Source organism: Pseudophryne corroboree, chromosome 4 (assembly GCF_028390025.1).
Source record: "Pseudophryne corroboree isolate aPseCor3 chromosome 4, aPseCor3.hap2, whole genome shotgun sequence".
Taxonomy (NCBI): domain Eukaryota; kingdom Metazoa; phylum Chordata; class Amphibia; order Anura; family Myobatrachidae; genus Pseudophryne; species Pseudophryne corroboree.
In genome coordinates, this window is record NC_086447.1 from 204,203,857 (window position 1) to 204,229,925 (window position 26,069).

The window sequence follows — 26,069 nt, forward strand, 5'->3', positions numbered from 1 at the left end:
GTACACAATTTATTTGGTCAGCAGAGTCTTTTAGGGAGATAGCACCAGCTACAGGTAGTACCATCTTCTGTGACAACCTGGACGCAGAAGTACTCTCCGCAACTACATTCACCTCCTCTACCACCAGATCTGGCCTCTGCCCTGAGTCAGATTGGAGGCGTTCTTGTGGAGTAAGAAGGGGAGAGTTGAGACGCTGGATCGTGGTCTGATAAACTATCATGAAACCAACCATAGACTTCTCAAGTCCCGTGTCACTTGTTTGGGCGCAACCAGCTCAGTTTGGAAGCATTAATAGAGTCAAGCCACACTAGCTCCTATCCCGGCCCCATTGTATTGTTGGGCACCCTTTTTTTCTGCACCAGCACCAGTGTGGGTACTGTGTACTGCTTTTCCCGCGACCCTGCCTCCCTTTTGTGGAGCAGTGTGTCTCAGTACCCTTATGCCGCCATTGTAACCGGCGACCCGGTAATCGGGACGCCGGCTGTGTACTCACCACTTCAGCTGTTACGGGTGGTGGCGGAATGCTGCGGAAATGTACGCTCGCCTCTGCAGGCTTGCGAATAATTCCCTAAGGACTGTGTCCTGTCAGCAGGGATCTGAACCATTAACCCTATAGGAGGTTGGTACAGGCCCCCCTTCTCCCTCGAAGAAGGCAGGCTGGTGCCAATCAGCCTGCCTGAGAATAAAGAAAATTGAAGAAAAAAAATCTCTGGAGCTCCAGAGGATGTGACCGGCTCCTTCAGGCACATTTTCTAAACATAGTCTGCTAGGAGGGGCATATAGGGGAGGAGCCAGCACACACACTGAAGAATATAAAGTGCCAAGGCTCCAAAGGACCCATCTATACCCCATGGTACTAAGGACCATCCCAGTATCCCCTAGGACTTCAGACCGTCTTCTCTAATTTGCTACAAGGCATAGCAGGCTTTCACACAACTATGCAGTTAGAATAGAAATGCAGTGAGACAGGAATGATAAACATACATTAGTCTGTAAGTAACTGCAGCCACCACATGCAGACTAACAGAAAAACTTTCATCCTGTGAGACACTCACTTTGCCAGTGTTAAGAGTATTCCAAAATGTCTCCGTTCCAAACTATGGTTGAACTAGCTATGCAAAATCTTCGTTAAAACAAAATAAAGAAAAACCAAAATGGAAATTGCTCATAATCTACTGGTCCATTATAGGTATGATAGTGAGGGGTTAATCTCAACATAAAAAAAAACACACCAAAAAAAACAAACAAAAAAAACACACACACACACACCAAAAAAAAAAAAAAAAAACACAACCACAAACTCCCCCAGCACTGCAATGGATCAGCAAAGCTCCCATCTCTAACCAATACATTCATTCTGAGCAGCCTCCATTCTGTGTATCACTGTTCTGAGGGGATCAGTAGTGGAAGTTAATGCTAATCCCTGTAGTGCCGTATTGGAGGAGGATCCAGAGGTGCCATCAGATGAGCTGCCTCAATTGAGAAACACGTGTCTGTTTAAAAAATGGATTACATGGCTTTTTGTGCGATGAAATAAAATTACCATTTTGTATTCCAAACTGCCCATTCACTAGAACGCTCATCTATTTAGAACGGTTAACATAAAGATAATACGAATGATCTTTAGGATGATTCGGTCATTTAGAGTTATAGTTACAAGTCGTCATTATGGGTAGCCGGTCTAGTTCTCATTCTTAAGCTTAGTTTTATTTACCTGTATAAACCCTGAACCATCTTAGATATTGCCACATCATGCGACTGCATGGGCTTTTCATCACAGGCCGAGACCAATATGGTCGCCACACACTGAAGACTGGACGACGTGGCAGAACCAGTGGTTCGGAAACCTACAGCTAAGAGGGGTCTGTTTCAGCATTTCCAGCCCTAGCACCTTTCCTCATAAACGAGACTACTTCAGCACATGGCAGCTCACAATGAGATCACTGTACTCCTACATAAAGATCTTCAAGTACACGCCAACCTTTATTTTGGTTTTCTATTTTCTTAACACAACAGAATATACAGGTTGATATTTTTAGTGCATAGATCAGTGGTGGCCAACCTGTGGCTCAAGAGCCTCATGCGGCTCTCTTTATTCAAATGTGGCTCCCGACAATCGAAGTCACGTGACCACAACAGATCCAGAAACTGCTGCACTCCAGCCAGACAGGCAACAGCAGCACTACGGAGACTGAGAACCGAGAGAGCCAGATACTAGAGGTGAAACACCCACTGGCAAACAAAGGACAAAGGAGAGTGCTGGCAGGACTGACACATGAGGTAGCTGGCTGAAGTGACATAGTAGGGTATGTGGAAGTGGCTTTTTAAATGTATTTTATACCAGAGGCGTGGCCTAGCAGGCACAGGGCCACACCCCATTTTTGCATGTGCGCCTGTGGCTTGATGTCGGCTCTTTGACGTGCCTAACAAGATTTTTTGGCTCTTTGTTTCTGACTGGTTGGCCACCCCTGGCATAGATTGTAATGTTACAAATGAATGATTCACTACATACCATCTGTGAATGCAATTTAACTTAATGTGAGACAGCCCGATGAAGTGGAGGATGAAACTGAAACCCCCTGAACAGATTTTCATGCAAGTAGTAATTAGTATAAAACTGTGTTCTCCCATAGAACTTCTTACACTTTACAAAGATCACCTTGTATGGGGTCTCTAACTGTATGCTAAATTTCCTATTCAGGTTGGATCATTCATAACAATTAAACAGGGTGATCCAATTAGCTAGTCATAATAATCTAATGTTTTAGACACAGGCTCACGAAACTTTTGAACCCATTATTGGAAATATGAAGGAAGACAGTCAATGGTCTCACCAAGCTTTTGATGAGGATTTCCAGTTCCTTCTGAGCATCCTTCACAGCCTCATCAGTACCCACAATGGTGATCAGCTGCTGGTCTTTATCCTCAGCAGTTGGGAAGATGATACGGGCTCCTGTTAGGTCGCGCACCTTACGGATGTTTCCGCCTCCTTTACCAATCAAGAACTTGTGGTATTCTGGCTTCGCTCGCAGCTCAGCTGTAAAGCTCTTGGTTTGCTGGAAGAGGACCATGAAGCTATTTAAATCACCAGTTATACATTTACAGCAGTTTAACTCGCATGAAATTGATGAATGAAGGACTAGTGTAAAAGACCTCTATATTAAAATATATCAAGATGAGTACCATAATCAAAATCCTTATGTAGGTTGTGAAAGCAAATACCAGGCAGTCATTGCCAGCCCAATACCTGCAGAGTCTACAGTAAGCCTTCCCAACAAAGCTCTTATCGCTGCACTCAATACCTGTATGTATGTATGTATGTATGTATGTATGTATGTATGTATGTATGTATGTATGTATGTATGTATGTATGCATGCATGCATGTACTGGTGCTAAAAAATAAAAATATAAAAAATGTATGTGCCTAGTTCTGTAGCCCTCCCATTCCCAGACACAGTATACGAACGCCTCCTTACCTTCTCCTCAGCCAGATGCAGCAGCTGATTCTTTGCTCTCTCCACATCCTGTGCTGGTCCACGGATAGTGACGGTATCACTGCCAGAGCCCTCACTTGGGAAGTGGATATGTACACCCCCGCACTCTTCCATGATAGAGCGTATAAAGCGTCCCTTAGCTCCAATAAGGGAATTGTGCAATTTTGATGGAATGCTGACCTCCAGTTCTGTGATATTAGCCTGGAACAATGAACACAGGGCACACTGAGTACTAACCATGTCCAGGATCAGTGATTCTCCTGATCATGTTCTTAGTCAATCAATTTACCAAAGTAAAATAATGGAACACTAGTTACCAGTTCCTTCTGAATAGCCAGGATTCTATCGCGTGCAGCCTCACAGTTGGATTTCTTCCCAGTTATGACAATCATTTCTGAGTTACTGTTCTCAGCCGGGAGGTCAATTTTAGTGTTACATTCTTCACGGATCTAAACATAATAAAATAAAAATTAGCAATGAAGAAGGCACAAAGCAATGAAAATAAGTTTTCCCCTTTACCAGACTACATACCTTCTTAATATTAGCACCACCCTTTCCAATGATGTTCTTGTGGAATTGCTTGAAGATTGGCACAGAGATGGAATAGCTGTTCTCCACCTGCAAAGCAAACACAAGAAACCTGTAAAACTTTCAGTCACCCATTAATGAAAACAATCTCCGGATCAGAAGGATACAAAAGTTGACTTGCCATTACTGAAAGCGTTTCGGTTTCACCATATTTATATTATGCCCTATGGGTGTATTAGCAAAACTTATTTAACATATCAAGTTAGTATTTACTATCAGCAGACTGAGCCAATGGACAAGTTTGCCATTACAAGGATGTAAAACCTTTATATTCAGTGAAAAAGCATTATAGGCATCAGAAACCTGGTGGATGGTGAATCGGCCCTTACCATCTCCGAAACCATCTTCTGTAGATACTTTGTGCACTTCTCCACTTCATTCTTAGGGCCACGCAGCTGCACAATATCACTCTTGTGAGCTGGATCAGGGAAATTAATGATTACCTAAAAAGGAGAACCACCAATTAATATCGTTGGGGAATTTACCAGAGAACTACTGTTAGGGAATAAGAAACCATTCTCACATCAGGGAATTTCTCCCGGATCTCTCGAATTCTTTCCCCCTTCTGTCCAATTATTGTTCGATGGAACTTTTGCTCAATAATTAAGTCCTTTGTGCGCTCATTCTCCTACAACAGAAACATACGTCACTACAGGGGACCTAATGTTCACCAAAACATAAGACGTGTAAATGCTTCCTGCCCCACTCACCATGCGCAATGCCAGCTCCAACAACTCTTTCTTCGCCTGCTGTACACCTTGGGGGTCACCCTCAATCCGGATCTGATTGCTCTTCTCACTGTCCTGGGGAATCCTTACAGAGACTTTGTATTGCTCTTTTATCCTATTAACTAAATAAAACATGGATTAACCTAGAAGAATTTAGCATAGTCTAGGGAAAAAGTCCTCAACTCTTAACACTGCAGACCAAATCTACTTATTTTTGTATGTTAAATATTCACCTCATTCTATGAATGCACTCCACCCAGATATAAATACAGCACATTAACTACAGATGTGTCACATCGAGGCATTGAAGAATAAAGACTCCAGGGATTACATTGGCAGTTTCCCTACCATCCTTGGTTTATACAGTGGAGCAGATACCCCTGCACCCTCCCAGGAGATCAGTGCAGATAGCTACTATCACTACTACACCGTACCCCAGATTATAGAACATCTCCCAAACAGAATTAGACAATTGATAAGACAACCCATTTAGCACGGACTTACTGTTTGTTCCACTCTTGCCAATGAGGTGCCTGTGGAATCTGTGTTCAATGCTTATTTCTGCAAAGTCCATTCGAGCAATCTAAAACAAAAGCCCTATCGCATTAGAAATTCTCTGTGGCACATAAAAGGTATCAATGATTGGTGCACCCATCATTCTCAGCAATAAAAAGACTTAATACATAACAGACTGGTTAGGCACAACACAAAGGCTTGGGACCATTAAGGTTTTAGATTTATTAGAATTGGACAGGAATGACAATCGCTGACCCAGTCACTGGTGCTGCCGCCGCCGGGGCTGGGTGGAGGAGTAACTATGCAAACATCCAATGGATGTCCCATATTTACTCAAGAGAAAAAAAAACAACCTGTAAACAGAGGTATTAACAGGCTCCCCACCACATGGTACACAGCTCCTGCCTTGCACCAAAGAAAAAGAAAACAAAAAAACAACTGGTGGGCCAGGGGGCGGGGTATAGGATGGAGGGGGACTGAGGGCTGCTGGGAAGAGTTTCTGTAACTCTATGGTGCCCTGTCTCAGTCCTCAGCCAGCATCTCTCCCTGTGCCACCTAGTGGACAATGAAGAAAAGACCCTGCCTTCTAGGCGCTAGACAAAGCATGACACTAGCTACTCAGTCCAGCTTAGTAGCAATAGGAGGTGGACAATCCTCTGGGCTGGGTTACCCCACACAGATTTCCACGGGCTTCACCTCCAGCTGCAAGTTACTGCAAAACAGGTCTTCAACTTTCAGAACGCTACACTAACACAGAAGTTAGGAGGACACAGGACAAAGTACAGGGCTGTCTTGAAGAAATTACTACAAGATGCAAGTTACAGGTAGTTATATAGATGTAATGAATATACTGTAGTGTGCACGTGATGGGACCAGCCTATATTAGTGTTTTATACAAGTATTAGGTTCTAAAATAGGATTTAAGTTAATCCTGGAAGAGGCTTCATAAACTGAAACCGGCAATAAAATAGTCTGGTTACTGTAGAGGAGTGAGCAATAAATCTGCTTACCAGGTCCTTGACGAGAGTTTCCATCAGTTGCTGAGCCACCGTCGCATCCTCTGTGGGCCCTTCCAAGGAAATCTTGTCTTCCCCTTCTGTAAACTCAATGTGCACCTAGAGAGAAGGAGACCATCAGCGTCACAGTCTGAATACAAACAAATAGGGTCTAGTTACAAACTAACAATAAAATACTGCACATTGAGCAGGAGGCAACATAACCTTTCAGGGACCTTAAACAGATTTTACGTGGACACTGTGGAAAGATTGTTGCTAAAACACCGCAAGCTGGCCTACCTTTGGTACTTGCTGTGTGATCTTTGCCAAACTCTGTCCTTTTTTGCCAATGATGAACCGATGCAACCATGAGGGAGCAGAAACCGAGGTCAGTGTGAAGCTGTTTGCCTACAGGAGAGAAAAGATTGCATGAGGCCGTTTGTATTTATACTGCTGGTAAAAATAAGACATGGTACCAGGTGTAATAGGTTTAGAGTTGCAGGCAGCGGCAAGATTTCTACGAGTGAACGCCTTTTGTTAAAGACGGCAACCCCAAGTTGGCTTTGCCCTTTTAAAAAAAAATGCTGCTTAATCCTAGAGGCTAAATCAGTGAAGCCTCACAGGCTATTCTTTTGGGCCACAGTCTAAAGCCACAGAGTAAGCTGTACCTTAGCATATACTTCGGTCAGTGCCTGGCCTAGTTTCTCTGGCTCTCCCCGCAAGATGACCGTTTCAGAGTTGCTGTCGCTGGGAGGTATCTCCACAGACACCCCAGTGTGCTCCAAGATCTCCTGCAGGCTATTGCCCTTTGGGCCAATGACGTACTTGTGTTGGGACTTCCTTACTTCTACTGCAATGCTGGTGGTTTTCTTCTTCTGCAGGGATGAGAGGTCAGAACACACACTCATTTGGCATATTAGGAACATCTGTACACTACTAGCATTTTGATTACAGTTTATACTTCCCATAGGCTGAACCAATATTTAGCCTAATAATGTACCATGTGACTCCCATGAGAGACAGACGCCAGTGAATGAAGACACTGGGAGGAGTACATAATGTCAGAGTGGTCAGTATTGCTGCCTCACAGCACTGCAACAACGGGTATTCAGGGCACCACTGCTGTGGTATTTGTAGAAGCCCATGTGCCTCCAATACAGTGGAGTGAGAGAACAATTAATTCTTTCAAGGTAAATGCGATAATGTTGGGTCAAACGTTCTCCCGCACCAATGATACAGTAGAAGTACAATCGTTCTTTTACAGCCAGTGACAAGGTGTGAGAAATGGGATTTCCAGCAATGGATTCAGGTAAATTAGATCTCCCGCAAGAGGTTTCCTCACCTTTTCCTCATAGATTTGCCGGATTTTTGCTACAGCTTGGGCCAATTGATCTTTTTCTCCAGTGCAGACAATTTCCGTCTTGTTGACACTTGGAGGTGGGATATTTATTCTTGTGCCCGTTTCTTGCATGATCTCATTCACAGTTTTGTTATAGGGTCCAGCAATGAAAGGGTGGTAGGCCTTCTCAACCTCTAATCGTTCCACTGCTCGTTTATCCTTAACGGTGACAAAGATGTGATCAGTAAAACAAAGATGTACATTTTAAATGTATTATGTTTAGAAATACATGTACTGATAAGTGTAAACTGCTACTATTCACACTGGATAAAAAGCCTGCTCCAAAATGATAGCCACTTAAATACACTTACCTGCTCGGCTGAGATGAGCAAAATCTCATGCCGGGCTTTTTCAATGCCCTCTTTGGTGCCAGTGATCTTAATCTGGTTACTGGCATCATCGGGCCGGGGGATTTGAATCTTGGTAGCGGTTTTCAACTCCAGGTCCTGCAACTTCTCTCCATTTTTGCCGATCACAAAACGGTGGTGTTCCTTGGGGATAGCGACTGAGGCAGAAGCCTAGATAGTGATGTTACAAGACAGTGAGTTGTGTACTATTTCTCAACCCATTCAAGACAAAGCCTAAAATATCAGTGGCAAGAACAGTCACGTGTTATATAAGGTAACCTCTATGCACAACAAATTGATGAACAAAAACATTAGGACCCCTGCCTAACATGCTGCTGCTCCTGCCAAAACAGCTCTAAGCCATCAAAATATGGACTCTACAAGACCTCTGAATGCGTCAAGTCATATATGGTTCAAGGACATTACCAGGATATCAGTTAACTCTTGTGAGGTGGGACCTATCGTGCATTGGAAATGTAAATCCAAAACATACCGTAGACACTCAACTAGATTGACGTTTGATGAATTTGGAGGCCAGGGCAACACACTTAACTCTCAAGTTATTTGTACCTTTCTCAAACTGTACACAGTGTGGCAGGGAACATTATGCCACTCAAAGAGGTCACTTCCTCCAGAAAACAGTCACCATGAAAGAATTTACCTGATCCACACTGATGTTTAGGTATGTGGACAACTTCAAATCAATGACCAAATGAATGAATGGACACAGGTTTTCCCAGTAGAACATCGCCCAAAGTATCACCAGCTTGTATTCTTTCAACAATACATCCTAGTGCAGAGGTTCCCAAACGCATTCCTCAAGGCATCCCAACAGTCCTGGTTTAAATGTATCCATGCTTAGCCATAGGTGACTTAATTAGCACCTTGGTCAATTTGATTTAATCATCTGTGCTGAGCCATGGATATACCTAAAACCTGGACTGTTGGGAGTGCCTTGAGGAGCACGTTTGGAAACCTCTGTCCTAGTGCCATCTCTTCCCTAGATAAACTACACACGCGTACAGGGCCATACACATTAGGTCACAGAAAACAGGATTCATCGGACCAGACAACCACTGATCTAAGCTTTAATTCCATTATAGACACTTACCCCGGTGGATAGGGGTTAGCATGGGCACTCTGACACAGCTAGTTTCCATGCACTGCATGTCACGATTCATTACTCCTACCACCAGCCTTCAATCTTCCCACAAGTACTGCCACAGGAGCACATCTGTTTGTTCATACCAGATCGGATAGCCTTCTTTGACCTCTCGCATTGACGAGTCTTGGTCGCCCAACATCCTTTTGGTCGTTTGTGGTTTTGTCCTTCCTTCAGTCAACTATTGGCAGGTACTCGCCACAGCTTACTCTGACTGCCTAACTATTTGCCATTTCAAAATACTGACCCAGTTGTCTGTGCAGAACAATTTTGCCCTTATGAAAGTAACACGCTGACTGAGTAATTGATGTCAGCTAATCTAGTATATCCCTGACCTCGTCATGTGTCGTTCTTAGGAGACATTTACTTCATATGTGAGTGGTGATGTTTTTGCTCATAACTGAAAATAGCTAATAAAATGGTCTTGAATAAAGCTGCAATACAGAATAATTACAACATTTGCCATGATGGCAAGACTTGTATAAAAGGCAGTCAACCCATAAGCACTGGGTGCAGAGGTCATAACAAATAGCAGACAGTCCTCCAACAATGAGTAAGTAGCAATCAACTACGGGAGGTTGATAACTAGCAAGATAATTAATATTTTTCTGCACTTTTTGATGGAGCACTTTTAGACGTCTCAAAACAAGAAAAGATCAGTAACACATGTCTCGTTTGATTAGATAGCCCTTTCAGTTGTCAGCTATTTGCCAGACCTATATGCTCCAAAAGGAGCAAAATATGCAAATAGTGGCTCCTGGGTAGTGTGCAATAGACACATGGCGCTGCAGTTCCAGTGGTTACTTTGACTTTACACTGTTCGATAAAGCAACTAGATGCTAAATGCAGGATTTTAATCTACATAATCTCTGCAGTTAATCTAGAGTTCCATGCTCTACTTAACATGGTAAACATTTCATTCAGTGTGAGGCATGCTACTTTGCCTGCCAGATATTTCCTATAATTTACTTTCTAAAAGGGTAAAGCCTTGTCCATGGCTTATGTTACAGGCCACCACACTGCAGTACTGCACTCTCCATCCGCAAAGGATGGATCATCGTTCATATAGTTTTCAATAAGAAAAAGCACTCTGAGAAGATGGTGGAGCTCTGAATATAGACACTTCAAGAGTAGAAAATCCTTCATGAGCATAGCACAAGGCAAACCTCACATGAAAGTAGATGCTGGCAGATAATCAGCTGATTAACCCAATATTAAAACTTTCCCTGCAGATCTGTTAAATTAACCTTTAGGGGATTAAATTGCATCATTGCATCATGCTCCTAAATACTCTGTGTTCCCACTACACCAAACCCTTGGAGATGCTCACTCGAAACCCCTCAGCTGATCACTGACATGGGAACGTAGTGATGTCAAGACTACAACTGCACTTTTTTAATACCGAAAACAGTCCTCTTACCTGGGTCTGCAGCCGGGTCACTATCTCTTTTCTCGCCTTCATAACAGAATCAAGTTTTCCAGAAACCATAATAGACAAGCCTTGGTCTTTTGCCAGAGAAAGCTCCAGTTGAGCCCCAGTCTTCTGCATAATGTCTAAGCAAATTTTGGCCTGCTCACCCTCCCCAAACTGAGCCATGTCCTTGTATCTTCGCTCCTCCAGAGGGACATGAAACACCTGTATAAAGAGGCAGGGCAAGTCTTCAAGTGCTGTAAACATTTTAGTCCACTGCTGAGGAAACATCTGAGCATGCAAAGTCACAGTTTTCAGATGGAATCTGTATTCTGACCAAGTGAAGTCTTTCCACAACATACAAGATCAATGGTTAGAGCATCATTATATGCCAAAATGTCAGGATTTAGTACATCCCCCCCCCCCCCCCCCGTTTCCCCATTAATGAAATAGGCTGCATCTATCTAACCTGTCAACAAATGCGCTTTTTGCACAGTGTCTATTAACTAATCAGGATGTGCACTGGGTCTTCCACAGTAACGCTCAATGCTAACTGCATATTTATATAAGCTGCTTTATATATTGAGATACTAAAATAAGGTTGGGGATGAGACTATAAAACAAAAAGAAAGAAAACCCCCCACACAACTGTGCACATCTAGATTTCTTTCAATGGCAAATCAGATGTACATATAATCACCTTTGATTTCCAGAAATCTGTAATACGGGACACTACTAAAGTAATGTCATTAAATACTTAATAGCAATATTGAGTTCTATTTTAAGATCATCACTAAGTGGAAAACATTAGCTGGATTTGCCAATCTGCTCTACACTGTTTTTTGCTAGATAAAACATATCCGAAGAACGGTACCTCACAAGATTGGTTTTCAGCAATATATAGCAGACCGTAAAATGGCCTCGGCAAATGCACATGGGGCATACTTTACAATACACTCATGAGATATCTCACTACTTACCTGAGTGATAACGGAAGACTTGATCGGTCGAATTTTGCTCCATGCACCTGCAGGTTCAGAAGTGGTCTCGCTGCCAACAGCCTTTTCCGGGAGGGGTGGGAATGCATCTTTGTAAGTGGGGGGATCATTTTCCTCCTCTGATCCAATGGCTGCAACTGTAAGAAATCACAGCTTCTTATATTATACCAGAGGTTGTCAAATGTGGTCCTCAAAGCACCTCAATGGTCCAGTTTTAAGTTTATCCATGCTTGGCCACAGGTGATTTAATTAGCACCTCAGTCAAAAGAATTTAATATGCCCAAAACCTGGATCAATGTGGTGCCTTGAGGACTGCATTTGAGAACTTCTGTATTATACTCAAATTAAGACCAGGTAATGGCTTAAAAGCAGGGGCTCTCTACCTTCATGTTTTCCCCAACAGGTCATGTTTTAATTAAGGAAGCAGATGATTAAAGAAATACAGAAAACATGGCCTGTTGGTGGTGCTTGAGTCGAACCCCTGACTTAGGAGTATAGATTGCGTATAAAGAACATTGTACTAACCTCTGACCGCTGGTTGGGCCAGCCCACTGCGATGTTCATCAAAGCTTTCCTGGGTAAGAACTGCCACCGAGCTCATTGTCCCACGCAAATCCGTGTAACCACTGCAAGAATTACATTTCACTTTCCAGCAACGCTTAACCTCACACAGCTTTCCAACAACTATTATTGCTGTTTATTTTATAATATAACAAAGAAAGAAAAAAAAAAATAAGAATTTACTTACCGATAATTCTATTTCTCGGAGTCCGTAGTGGATGCTGGGGTTCCTGAAAGGACCATGGGGAATAGCGGCTCCGCAGGAGACAGGGCACAAAAAGTAAAGCTTTAGGATCAGGTGGTGTGCACTGGCTCCTCCCCCTATGACCCTCCTCCAAGCCTCAGTTAGGATACTGTGCCCGGACGAGCGTACACAATAAGGAAGGATTTTGAATCCCGGGTAAGACTCATACCAGCCACACCAATCACACTGTACAACCTGTGATCTGAACCCAGTTAACAGTATGATAACAGCGGAGCCTCTGAAAAGATGGCTCACAACAATAATAACCCGATTTTTGTAACTATGTACAAGTATTGCAGATAATCCGCACTTGGGATGGGCGCCCAGCATCCACTACGGACTCCGAGAAATAGAATTATCGGTAAGTAAATTCTTATTTTCTCTATCGTCCTAGTGGATGCTGGGGTTCCTGAAAGGACCATGGGGATTATACCAAAGCTCCCAAACGGGCGGGAGAGTGCGGATGACTCTGCAGCACCGAATGAGAGAACTCCAGGTCCTCCTCAGCCAGGGTATCAAATTTGTAGAATTTAGCAAACGTGTTTGCCCCTGACCAAGTAGCTGCTCGGCAAAGTTGTAAAGCCGAGACCCCTCGGGCAGCCGCCCAAGATGAGCCCACTTTCCTTGTGGAATGGGCTTTTACTGATTTTGGCTGTGGCAATCCTGCCACAGAATGTGCAAGCTGAATTGTACTACAAATCCAACGAGCAATCGTCTGCTTAGAAGCAGGAGCACCCAGCTTGTTGGGTGCATACAGGATAAACAGCGAGTCAGATTTTCTGACTCCAGCCGTCCTGGAAACATATTTTCAAGGCCCTGACAACGTCAAGCAACTTAGAGTCCTCTAAGTCCCTGGTAGCCGCAGGTACCACAATAGGTTGGTTCATGTGAAATGCAGAAACCACCTTAGGTAGAAATTGAGGACGAGTCCTCAATTCCGCCCTGTCAGAATGAAAAATTAAGTAAGGGCTTTTATATGATAAAGCCGCCAATTCTGACACACGCCTGGCTGAAGCCAAGGCTAACAGCATCGACACCTTCCATGTGAGATATTTTAAGTCCACAGTGGAAAGTGGTTCAAACCAATGTGACTTTAGAAAACTCAACACCACATTGAGATCCCAAGGTGCCACTGGAGGCACAAAAGGAGGCTGTATGTGCAGGACCCCTTTTACAAATGTCTGAACTTCAGGTACTGAAGCCAGTTCTTTCTGGAAGAAAATCGACAGGGCCGAAATTTGAACCTTAATGGACCCTAATTTTAGGCCCATAGACAGTCCTGTTTGCAGGAAATGAAGGAAACGACCCAGTTGAAATTCCTCTGTAGGGGCCTTCTTGGCCTCACACCACGCAACATATTTACGCCAAATGCGGTGATAATGTTTTGCGGTTACGTCCTTCCTGGCTTTGACCAGAGTAGGGATGACTTCTTCTGGAATGCCTTTTTCCCTCAGGATCCGGCGTTCAACCGCCATGCCGTCAAACGCAGCCGCGGTAAGTCTTGGAACAGACAAGGCTCCTGCAGTAGCAGGTCCTTTCTTAGAGGTAGAGGCCACGGTTCGTCCGTGAGCATCTCTTGAAGTTCCGGGTACCAAGTCCGTCTTGGCCAATCCGGAACCACGAGTATAGTTCTTACTCCTCTCCTTCTTATGATTCTCAGTACTTTTGGTATGAGAGGCAGAGGAGGGAACACATACACTGACTGGTACACCCACGGCGTTACCAGAGCGTCCACTGCTATTGCCTGAGGGTCCTTTGACCTGGCGCAATATCTGTCCAGTTTTTTGTTGAGGCGGGACGCCATCATGTCCACCTTTGGTTTTTCCCAACGGTTTACAATCAGGTGGAAGACTTCTGGGTGAAGTCCCCACTCTCCCGGGTGAAGGTCGTGTCTGCTGAGGAAGTCTGCTTCCCAGTTGTCCACTCCCGGAATGAATACTGCTGACAGTGCTATCACATGATTTTCCGCCCAGCGAAGAATCCTTGCAGCTTCTGCCATTGCCCTCCTGCTTCTCGTGCCGCCCTGTCTGTTTACGTGGGCGACTGACGTGATGTTGTCCGATTGGATCAACACCGCCTGACCCTGAAGCAGAGGTTTTGCTTGACTTAGGGCATTGTAAATGGCCCTTAGTTCCAGAATGTTTATATGAAGAGACGTTTCCAGGCTTGACCACAGGCCCTGGAAATTCCTTCCCTGTGTGACTGCTCCCCAGCCTCTCAGGCTGGCATCCGTGGTTACCAGGATCCAATCCTGAATGCCAAATCTGCGGCCCTCTAGTAGATGAGCACTCTGCAGCCACCACAGGAGAGACACCCTTGTCCTTGGCGACAGGGTTATCCGCTGATGCATCTGCAGATGCGATCCGGACCATTTGTCCAGTAGATCCCACTGAAATGTTCTTGCATGGAATCTTCCGAATGGAATCGATTCGTAAGAAGCCACCATTTTCCCCAGGACCCTCGTGCACTGATGCACTGAGACCTGTCCTGGTTTTAGGAGGTTCCCGACTAGCTCGGATAACTCCCTGGCCTTCTCCTCCGGGAGAAACACCTTCTTCTGGACTGTGTCCAGAATCATTCCTAGGAACAGTAGACGTGTCGTTGGAATCAGCTGCGATTTTGGAATATTTAGAATCCACCCGTGCTGACGTAACACTACCTGAGATAGTGCTACTCCGACTTCTAACTGTTCCCTGGATCTTGCCCTTATCAGGAGATCGTCCAAGTAAGAGATAATTAAAATGTCTTTTCTTCTTAGAAGAATCATCATTTCGGCCATTACCTTGGTAAAGACCCGAGGTGCCGTGGACAATCCAAACGGCAGCGTCTGAAACTGATAATGACAGTTTTGTACTACAAACCTGAGGTACCCTTGGTGAGAAGGGTATATCGGGACGTGGAGATAAGCATCCTTGATGTCCAGAGACACCATATAGTCCCCTTCTTCCAGGTTTGCTATCACTGCTCTGAGTGACTCCATCTTGAATTTGAACCTTTTTATGTAAGTGTTCAAGGATTTCAGATTTAAAATTGGTCTCACCGAGCCGTCCGGCTTCGGTACCACAAACAGCGTGGAATAATACCCCTTTCCTTGTTGCAGGAGGGGTACCTTGATTATCACCTGCTGGGAATACAGCTTGTGAATGGCTGCCAAAACTGCCTCCCTGTCGGAGGGAGACTTTGGTAAAGCAGACTTCAGGAAACGACGAGGGGGAAACGCCTCGAATTCCAGTTTGTACCCCTGCGATACTACCTGTAGAATCCAGGGATCCACTTGCGAGTGAGCCCACTGCGCGTTGAAATTCTTGAGACGGGCCCCCACCATATCTGAGTCTGCTTGTAAAGCCCCAGCGTCATGCTAAAGACTTGGCAGAAGCAGGGGAGGGCTTCTGCTCCTGTGAAGCGGCTGCATGGTGCAGTCTTTTTCCTCTTCCTCTGCCCCGGGGCAGAAAAGAGTGGCCTTTTGCTCGCTTGTACTTATGGGAACGAAAGGACTGAGTTTGAAAAGACGGTGTCTTTTTCTGCTGATGTGGAGTGACCTGGGGTAAAAAGGTGGATTTTCCAGCCGTTGCCGTGGCCACCAGGTCCGATAGACCAGCCCCAAATAACTCCTCCCCTTTATACGGCAATACTTCCATGTGCCGTTTGGAATCCGCATCCCCTGACCACTGTCGCGTCCATAACGCTCTTCTGGCAGAGATGGACATAGCACTTATTCTTGATGCCAGGGTGCAAATATCCCTCTGTGCATCACGCATATATAGTAGTGCATCCTTTAAATGTTCTATAGTTAACAAAATATTGTCCCTATCCAGGGTATCAATATTCCCGGTCAGGGAATCCGACCATGCGACTCCAGCACTGCACATCCAGGCTGAGGCGATTGCTGGTCGCAGTATAACACCAGTATGTGTGTATATACTTTTTAGGATATTTTCCAGCCTTCTATCAGCTGGTTCTTTGAGGGTAGCCGTATCAGGAGACGGTAACGCTACTTGTTTTGATAAACGTGTGAGCGCCTTATCTACCCTAGGGGGTGTTTCCCAACGCGCCCTAACCTCTGGCGGGAAAGGATATAATGCTAATAATTTTTTAGAAATTAGCTGTTTTTTATCGGGGGAAACCCACGCTTTTTCACACACCTCATTTATTTCCTCTGACTCAGGAAAAAATATTGGTAGTTTTTTTCTCTCCCCACATAATACCCTTCTTTGTGGTACTTGTAGTGTCAGAAAGGTTCAATGCCTCTTTCATTGCCGTGATCATGTAACGTGTGGCCCTACTCTACTGGACATTACGTTTGTCTCGTCACCGTCGACACTAGACTCAGTATCTGTGTCAGGGTCTGTGTCGACCCACTGAGGTAACGGGCGTTTTAGCGCCCCTGACAGTGTCTGAGACGCCTGGACAGGCACTAATTGATTTGCCGGCTGTCTCATGTCGTCAACAGTTTTTTGCAAATTGCTGACATTATCACTTAATTGTTTAAATACAATCATCCAGTCAGGTGTCGACTCCCTAGGGGGTGACATCACCAACACAGGCAACTGCTCCGCCTCCACATAATTTTCCTCCTCATACATGTCGACACACGCGTACCGACACACAGCACACACACCGGGAATGCTCTGATAGAGGACAGGACCCCACTTAGCCCTTTGGAGAGACAGAGGGAGAGTCTGCCAGCACACACCCAGCGCTATAGCTATAGCTATATATATATATATATATATATATATATATATATATATATATATATATATATATATATATATATATATATATATATATATATATATATATATATATATATATATATATATATATATACACAGGGATAACCTTATATAAGTGTTATTCCCTTATAGCTGCTGTTATTATCGTTATTTGCTGCCAAAAATGCCCCCCCTTCTCTTTTTTACCCTGATTCTGAAGCAGGACTGCAGGGGAGAGTCAGGGAGCCGTCCTTCCAGCGGAGCTGTGAGGGAAAATGGCGCTTGTGTGCTGAGGAGATAGGCTCCGCCCCTTCACGACGTCCTTATCTCCCGCTTTTCTGTGTAAAATGGCAGGGGATTAAAATACATCCATATAGCCCAGGAGCTATATGTGATGTATTCTGTTTTGCCACCTAAGGTATTCCGTTATATTGCGTCTCAGGGCGCTCCCCCCCCAGCGCCCTGCACCCTCAGTGACCGGAGTGTGAAGTGTGCTGAGAGCAATGGCGCACAGCTGCGGTGCTGTGCGCTACCTTAGTCTGAAGACAGGATGTCTTCTGCCGCCGATTTCACCGGACCTCTTCGTCTCTTCTGGCTCTGTAAGGGGGACGGCGGCGCGGCTCCGGTGACCCATCCAGGCTGAACCTGTGATCGTCCCTCTGGAGCTAGTGTCCAGTAGCCTAAGAAACCCGATCCACTCTGCACTCAGGTGAGTCCGTTTCTTCTCCCCTTAGTCCCACGATGCAGTGAGCCTGTTGCCAGCAGGACTCACTGAAAATAAAAAAAACCTAACTAAACTTTTATTCTAAGCAGCTCAGGAGAGCCACCTAGATTGCACCCTTCTCGGCCGGGCACAAAAATCTAACTGAGGCTTGGAGGAGGGTCATAGGGGGAGGAGCCAGTGCACACCACCTGATCCTAAAGCTTTACTTTTTGTGCCCTGTCTCCTGCGGAGCCGCTATTCCCCATGGTCCTTTCAGGAACCCCAGCATCCACTAGGACGATAGAGAAAAAGCCATACAGTGGATATACTATATGTGAAGATTAGGGGTAATTTGCTCAGTAAAGGGGCGGATCTGCAGTGTCTAGGTGTTCAGACAGGATCAAACAGCTTCCCAGGTAAACATAATGGTGCTTTACTTTAGGCATGAAATCAGGAACCACCACAAATTAACAGAAAACAAAAACGCCTTGCACCCATTCAGAGCACTCTGCGCCCCTGACTAACCTTGGCCAGCTAGCCTGCAAACATCAAAGTCTCAGTCTTTTCAGAGTTAGCCTGGCTTGGCCTCTGGCTTCTCCAACAAAGTCTCAGCCATATCTGACAGGTAGATCCTGGCCTCCTGGTCTGCTTGACTTTGGCTGCACAGCTTCACAATCTGGCCTGCTGCCTTGCAGGTAACCCAGTCCCAGAGCTTGATGGTCTCTCCTGTCTACTCCAGGGTTAGACACAGGCCTCCTGACATTCAGCAGCTCCTCCACATACTGAGCTCTGACTGGCTTCCACCCAGACTCCTCTCTGCAGCATCTTCCACACTGACCCCCCTCTGTAGCCCTTAGGTGTGGTCACACCTGGCTTTTCTTCAGTTAAAGGGTGGATCCCTCCAGCCACAATTCAACATGTGCCAGTGATAGTTTACCCTCACACTGCCACACATAGTACATAAAATGACATTTAGAAACAGATTGGAATGTTTAGCCTGACAATTATTAAAAGTTGCTGCATTTATCCTTTAAACACAATGCTGACATAGAAGATCGCAACCAACTCAGTACATCTATTTGCTCACTTAACCATCATGAAAAAAAAGCAATCTACAATGCACTACTAATGCAGGTATTCCCAACCTTGGTCCTCAAGACACACTTAGGGGAGCATCCAATTAGAGGTGAAGAAAAATTGGGGTTGAAAAACCTTTCATGATTTTTCCCCACTGGGTTTTTATTTTATTTATTTTTTTACATACACACACTATCCAATTTGGTTGCCTGTATAAAAAAAAACCAACACAAAACCCCCCATAACAAATACATTCTCTCCCAAAAACACACAGGTTCAGTGAAACCAGTTTGTTTTTGGTATAAACAGACCAGTTTTCAGATGAAAACGGGGCTGTTCTTGTGGAAACAAAATCCCTGATATGCCAGCAGGAGCCACGGCTTATTGGGGCCAATTGGATAGCCGCTGACAGGACAACTAATACCCTCTATGCACAGATGGGTAAATCAAATTTACTGAGGTACTAATTAAGCCACTTGTGCTCAAGCACGGATATCACAAAGTCATGGGGGTCGATTCTATTCGGCAACTAATGAATAGCGCCGGGAATTAGCTCCCGACGCTATTCAATTCAGCAACTAATTACCTGCAATTGTCGGGAATTCTTCTCTCATCCCCGGGGGATGAGAAGAGAAACCCGACAAAAGTGCTGCCTCGCGGCCGGCGCGAGGCTGATTCTGTCGGGAATCAGCCTCGCGCCGGGGAGTTAAGTCGGAGAATGCCCGTTCTCCCGACAATTCAACCTGTTTTGTCGGCGAGAACGGGCCATCGCCGACGTAACTAGTTGCTGAATTGAATAGCGTCGGGAGCTAATTCCCGGCGCTATTCATTAGTTGCCGAATAGAATCGACCCCATGGACTGTTAGTGTGCCTTGAGGGCAGAGGTTGGGAATTCCAGCACTAATGAACTACTAATCCAAACGTATCTTCTAGCTTCACATATCAATAATGTTTTTATCTGAAATACAGTTTTTGCATGATTTACTCTCAATACACAAACCCCACAATAATATGTAATGGACTTGCTCTGCAGCAGAATATAGTCTAACAATATAGGGGATATTTATCACAATCCGCATCTCGGAGAAAGCCTGGTCCATGCAAATGCACTCCGCAGCCTTCGAGGATGTGTCCCAGTGCACTGCTCCGATTCCAGTCATCCAACCGCCAGCTTCCAGCTTTGAATCATCTGAGGTCTGCGGTAAACAGATGCTGACTTACTGGAGTCACAGTGCAGGAAGCCAGTGATCAGATGACCAGAGGAACGCAGCGGGACACTAATCACCGGGAAACTTAGGTTAAAAAAAAATAAAAAAAATGTTTATTTGGTTTTGACAGTAGTCTTATTAGACACACATGGCTGATCACTGGCTCCAAGCTCCCTACTCTGCCTGTTCTACCCCTTTTAGACTGCCAGCTTTAAACACTGGTTACTGCACATGCGCGTACATAACCCTTGTTGCTGTGCAGTCTGAAAGAGCCCAGTTGTAATAATCTGGGTCGAGGGACCCAGTATTCCAACTCCGGTAGCGAGCAGGGTTGAATGTGTGTTCAACCTGGCTCGCTGTGTAAACGGGAAGCTGGTTTTTTGGACACAGTGGTGGCGAGGGGCCAGAGGCAGGTTGCACCCGGAAAGCACCAGTGTACAGCTACTGGGTGAGACCCGTCTCAGGCAGTCTGAAAGGGTTATTAGAGTATTGGGGTGATTTTTTTATAAAGTTGACCTGATTGCATTTCCCATACTTGCAATGGGAAATGCAATCTGCTTAACCAAAAAAAAAAAAAAAAATTATATATATATATATATATATATATGAATTACTGGGTTTGAAGTAATTGTTCATGAAACACTGCTGCAAATGCCCTTTAACAGAATTCACTAAAAAAAAAAAAAAAATTATGTGAAAAAGGACTCAATCAGAAGTTGACTATTCATCTGAATCCCCACACCCTTATTAATAAGCTATTTCAGGCATTCGGACAGGCTTGACAAGTTAGTTGTGCACCTGTAACTCAGTCCATACTCTTAAGTACAACTTAATCACGCATGTGGACAGAAAGTACAGTACTGTTACCAGCAGTAAAATAGACCCTGCTCAATCACAATTTCATTTTAGTACTTGGCCCACTGGTAAACAGCAGCCTACCCCAAATCACTCACATGCAAATCAAAATTGAAAGCGAAAATTAAAAAATGGAAACAAACTTACCAGCTAAAGGGTCAAAAGCCAGAAAGTCCGTCCGGTGAGCTGAACGCTTCTTTCAGCCTGCCAGCTTCTGTGGATCAACAATACCTTCATTAATATAGACTAGACGATAAAAACCATAGCAAGTAGTTAATAAATATTCTATGGTGTATATTACAATCCATAAAAAGGACACATCCCATCACATACTATATTACAGCATTCTAAGCAATACAGATAAGGAATTATCTATATGCAGTTCTGGTGCTAGACTGCCCCAGAATGTGGCTCTAATAAGATAACCATTATAGCCATAGCTTTCTAAACTCAATAGTTTCTACTGTAAAACCAAATCATGTTATATCAACACAAGACCGATCAATTAATGCTAGATATATTATACCAATAGATGGATATACACTACGTGATAAAACTTATTCAGCAGTGACCTGGATTATGTCTTTATCAATAAAGTAGAAGTTATTTATTGAAAGGAGGAGTGAAGCCAAATAAACTGCTGGAGGCAAATGGTTACACAAACAGCAATGAAACGCAAGTTAATCTACACTGGAGCTCATATATAGAAAAGACTCATTACACAAGTACAGTAACACAAGCACTTCATCTAAAGTCATCACAAAAGAGATTCAACTCTATTTCAGCTTACTTCATAAAGTATGAACAGATTTCTTATCACTGAACAAGACAAATGACAACAGAAAATAGTTACGAACCTTTGTTTTTTACGAGATGCTGGAGCTATTCAATTCAGTGCGCTGCTATGTCGGAGAATGCAGGCACACGCGCCTTAAACAGAATGTTTAGTCGCGAGAACGGGCATTCTGTTTTAAGTGCCCCACTGCAATGCTGTTTTCGCCACACTAGGGCACCAAACAGCATTGCAGACCTAGTTCTCAGATTTCTGCTGGCACCCCAAGAGGGGTACCAGCAGAAATCCACTAGTCAGACTTAGCACGCTGAATTGAATGGCTCTGGCACCTCCTTCCCAGCACTGTTGAATTTCCGTTGAATTTAATCAACTTTTTTTATTTTTTATTAAATGGAGATTTCTAAAGAAATATACATGCTCTAGTAATCATTGGTAGTCGCACATTTAGCTGTAACTACCAGCTTTGGGTATCCGGTCTCTAGGTCGCCCACAATTAGGTTGACAGTCCTTAGGTCGCCCACTATTGTTCGTCATTCATCAGGTCGACAGGGTTTCTTGGTCGAAATGCATTAGGTGTTTCTTGGTTGACATGCACTAGGCAGACATGCCAAAAAGTCAACATGAGTTTTTCACAATTTGTTTTAATTTTTAACTTTCTTTACTTCCATACTATACTTTCCGATCCATGTGGAATACAACTGGGAACTAATCTGTGCCGAGCGTAGCGAGACACCTTGCCCGAAGCATGGCTCTCTTCGCTCGCCATACGCGGGGACACTGTGCACTAATTGGGGTTCCCCGTCATTTTACGAAGAAAATGCCACCAATTTTTTTCCCCAAAAGCTTATGTCGACCTATTTTGGGTGTCAACTTACTGTCGACCCTATGAACCACACCCCAGCTTTGTATATCTGGACACCTGAATTTTCACTCATTTGCAGTATTGCTTGAGCACCATCTGGTCAGATAGAGTATAGGAGTTTATAAATAATAGTATAGATTATTGGCAGTATGAATAGTGACTCACAGAAGGAAATACTCTGTATGGCGTTCACGTGGGTCTCCTCCCAACATCAAAAATCATACGGATAGATTAAGATCTAATGAAACTCACCCTAGAGTGTGTTTCGAGCCCCTGTGGCAGGTACGGATGTGAATGATTAAACATTTCCCATAACGTGCAGTGTTATCTGTTGGCATCAGACACATAAGTGAGGATTATTTGAAGCTTGAGCCAATCCTGTAACTTTTTGGCTCTGTCCTCAGCAGGCCATGGTGGACGTGGCTGCTCAGAGCAGTAACTGTTGGTGGTTCTGGCTGCGGTATTTGAAAGGGTGCATGATATTACATACAAAACACTCCATGTTATACATTTAATACTAATGAAGTTAAAAATCCCGCAGTCAGAAAAGCATGATACACACTAGGGTAACGCAGGCTAACACAGATTTTGTGCAAAGTGCTGGAGTCTATTGCTTTTCCCACACATTAGAATGCGGAGTCTGCATTTACACAGATTTTTTGCTCTCCGCTCATGGGGCTGTAAGGGAAAATCCAGTCTCTGGGGTTTAGGGGGCATACTGTACACACTAGGACGACATAGCAAACAATTTGATGTCATTCGCGACGGGACCAGACATCGGTTAGTGCATACACACATGCTGATATCAGGAGGGACCATGCTGCATTCAACAGCATGGCCCTTGTCTGTAATATTGCCCGTTTGACCTGCATGCAGGTCCAACGAACGACGTCGCAGACGACCACCGGGAGTGTGCATCGTGCAATGTATCTTCTGTACACACTAAACTATATCGTTCTGAACCAGCCAATATCAGCCATATATATTGCACGTTATATCGCCTAGTGTGTACGTGCACAAAGCACGCAGGGTCCCACAGGTGACTGAAGCATAAACAAAGAAATTCTATGTCCCTTGACTAACCAACATAGATTTGCATTACTACCCTGATCGTATAGCTGTAAATGTCCACCTTTTAGCTGGATTTGCTCCCAAGCCTTATGCTGGGTACACATTTGCAGATATATCGCTCGGACAGGTGACAAATTATATCATGCAGGCAGTCGACAAATACAAATTGTGAACTACGCACGACCCATCAACCATGTGTACCCTGCATTAATAAGTCCATATGTGAGATTTCCGGAGTCAGTACTTCAATGTATTTTCTTTCTGCCTTCTTCTCAGAGTGAAAATGATGCAGTTTCTGACCAGGGTACAGATCCTGCCACCTCTGTCACTAACCCTTTCAGAGTTGCCATGAATCCCTTTGACAAATGTGCTTCCTAAGGATGTTTAGTTTAGCCTATTCTGTACAAGTTCACAGCGGTCTCCATTTCTTCATGATGAATATGATCATGCTAAAGGGATATTAACTGTTCTTTAATAACCTTTCTGCAACTTCCTAATAGGTGCTAACCCCTAACTTATTGAGCACAATGAACACCAACCATCTCTATAAGAATTCTCACTTCAAAAAATGGACTAGCTGCAGTTTATGCTCACTGTATAGGAATACTGCAAAATGCAGCATAGTACCGATACTAAAGCAACGGTTTGCCTTATGGGGGTAATTCAGAGTTGACCGCAGCAGCAAATTTGTTAGCAGTTGGCCAAAACCATGTGCCGTGCAGGGGGGAGGGGGGGGGGGGGGGGGGAGATAACGTGCAGAGAGCTAGATTTAATTTTGTTTCTGTGCAGGGTAAATACTGGCTGCTTTACACTGCAATTTAGATTTCAGTTTGAACACACCCCACCCAAATCTAACTCTCTCTACAATCAATGGGGCAAATTTGGAGACTGCATAAGGAAGTGATAAAGCAGTGATATGTGCGAGGTGAAACACCAGCCACTCAAATCCAATATGTAAATTGACAGTTAGTAGCTGACTGGATAATGCATTTATCACCTTGCACATATCACTGCTTTACGCCGTCTCCAGGTTAATACATCTGCCCCACTGATTTTAGCATACAGCATTAAACCACAGCCTGAACCTTGGACTCTCACAAGACAAAACTACCGCAGGTATTGCACAATACATATTAGTGGAAAACACATGCATATGGTCATTCCTGAACTAACTTCTGTTTGAAAGATTTGTGAACGCTTTGTGATGCTCCCCTTCACAGTTAAAGCCTACGCTTCAAGATTTCGGCGTTCCACTTTGGATGAGCACCAAGTCCATATCAGGAGCATGAAAAAACGTTAGCATCCCTTTCGCAGCGCTCTCTCCATGCTTCCTCTTTGCAGGCCGATTAAGAGACTCACCTTGCTGACTTTCCAACTGAGAATATCAGATTCAAATATTAACTAGAAATAATCCAGGAAAACTGACCCAGTAACAAGTGTGCAGCGCTTAGCTAGTGCTGCTGTTACACATCCTGTTGGCCATTTTGTACAATTCTGCCATGTGTGGAAACAGGGGTTTCCCTGAGCTGAAACAGATGTGCTCCGTCAGCTGCAGTCTACACCAGTTTAACTACTAAGCAGCTGAATGTACAGCCTTAAAGTAAGATGGGCTCAGGTGACGAATAGGTGTACACCCCAATAACACAACAGATAAAACACCCTGCTTGTTTCAGCGTTCTTATTTTCTGTACTGCCGGGGACTGATGGGGATAATGCAGATGTGTCCTTAGTCTCTAGTGGGCGGTGGGAACCTCATGGGAAGAAGACTGTTCAGCAAGCATAAATCCCTGTAGTGCCTGCTTCTTCTGTAATCATCTACAGAAACACTCCTTCCACTAAGCTGTACACTACAGTAACTGATAACCAGCAAAAATCCTACTGTACCAGTATTCTGCAAGTAATGGACTATTTATCCACAACACACATGGTAAACGGGGCCTTTTCCCCTTCTGTTCCATCACGTTGTTATGGTATTTGTTGGCTATAAGTAGCTTTCATTGGTCCCATGTACACAGCACAGTGAACTATGTAGGCACTGCACTACCATAGAGGAATAATATTAATAGATACATGCAGAACAAGCAGACTTTGCTTCATGAGTTACATGAAAAGTAGCAGCAGGCAGGGACTGGCAATCATTACGCCACAACTCACACCAGAGTGGGCATCCTTTGGCTCTCCGGCCATTATGGAGAGACTGGTTGAGCATGTTGGGAAAAGTTGGGCCATTACCTGGAGACCCGCAGGCTACCCAAACCTGACCTGCGGAAAAAACAACAACCTCATACATCCACTCTGGATGACCAACTCGGCCCTGCTGGAACTAAAAGCTCAGAGCATG

The 26,069-nt window shown here is 44.3% G+C and overlaps 1 protein-coding gene across 2 annotated transcripts in view; it reads right to left on the reverse strand.

The window, feature by feature from the left end:
- The window catches only part of HDLBP (high density lipoprotein binding protein), a 124,642-nt gene that overhangs the window by 59,406 nt on the left and 39,167 nt on the right, over positions 1-26,069 (reverse strand). For both annotated transcript variants that reach the window (XM_063915813.1, XM_063915812.1), the window contains exons 2-18: positions 21,150-21,216; positions 12,165-12,265; positions 11,622-11,776; positions 10,651-10,866; positions 8,033-8,239; positions 7,665-7,880; positions 6,991-7,197; positions 6,623-6,730; positions 6,338-6,442; positions 5,316-5,394; positions 4,794-4,933; positions 4,607-4,711; positions 4,413-4,526; positions 4,027-4,113; positions 3,813-3,944; positions 3,478-3,696; positions 2,835-3,056 (exon numbers count right to left, since the gene is read on the reverse strand). In XM_063915813.1, the coding sequence (XP_063771883.1) occupies positions 2,835-3,056; positions 3,478-3,696; positions 3,813-3,944; positions 4,027-4,113; positions 4,413-4,526; positions 4,607-4,711; positions 4,794-4,933; positions 5,316-5,394; positions 6,338-6,442; positions 6,623-6,730; positions 6,991-7,197; positions 7,665-7,880; positions 8,033-8,239; positions 10,651-10,866; positions 11,622-11,776; positions 12,165-12,240 (2,388 nt within the window). In that variant the 5' untranslated portion in view covers positions 12,241-12,265; positions 21,150-21,216. The remainder of the gene's footprint in view (positions 1-2,834; positions 3,057-3,477; positions 3,697-3,812; positions 3,945-4,026; positions 4,114-4,412; positions 4,527-4,606; positions 4,712-4,793; positions 4,934-5,315; positions 5,395-6,337; positions 6,443-6,622; positions 6,731-6,990; positions 7,198-7,664; positions 7,881-8,032; positions 8,240-10,650; positions 10,867-11,621; positions 11,777-12,164; positions 12,266-21,149; positions 21,217-26,069) is intronic.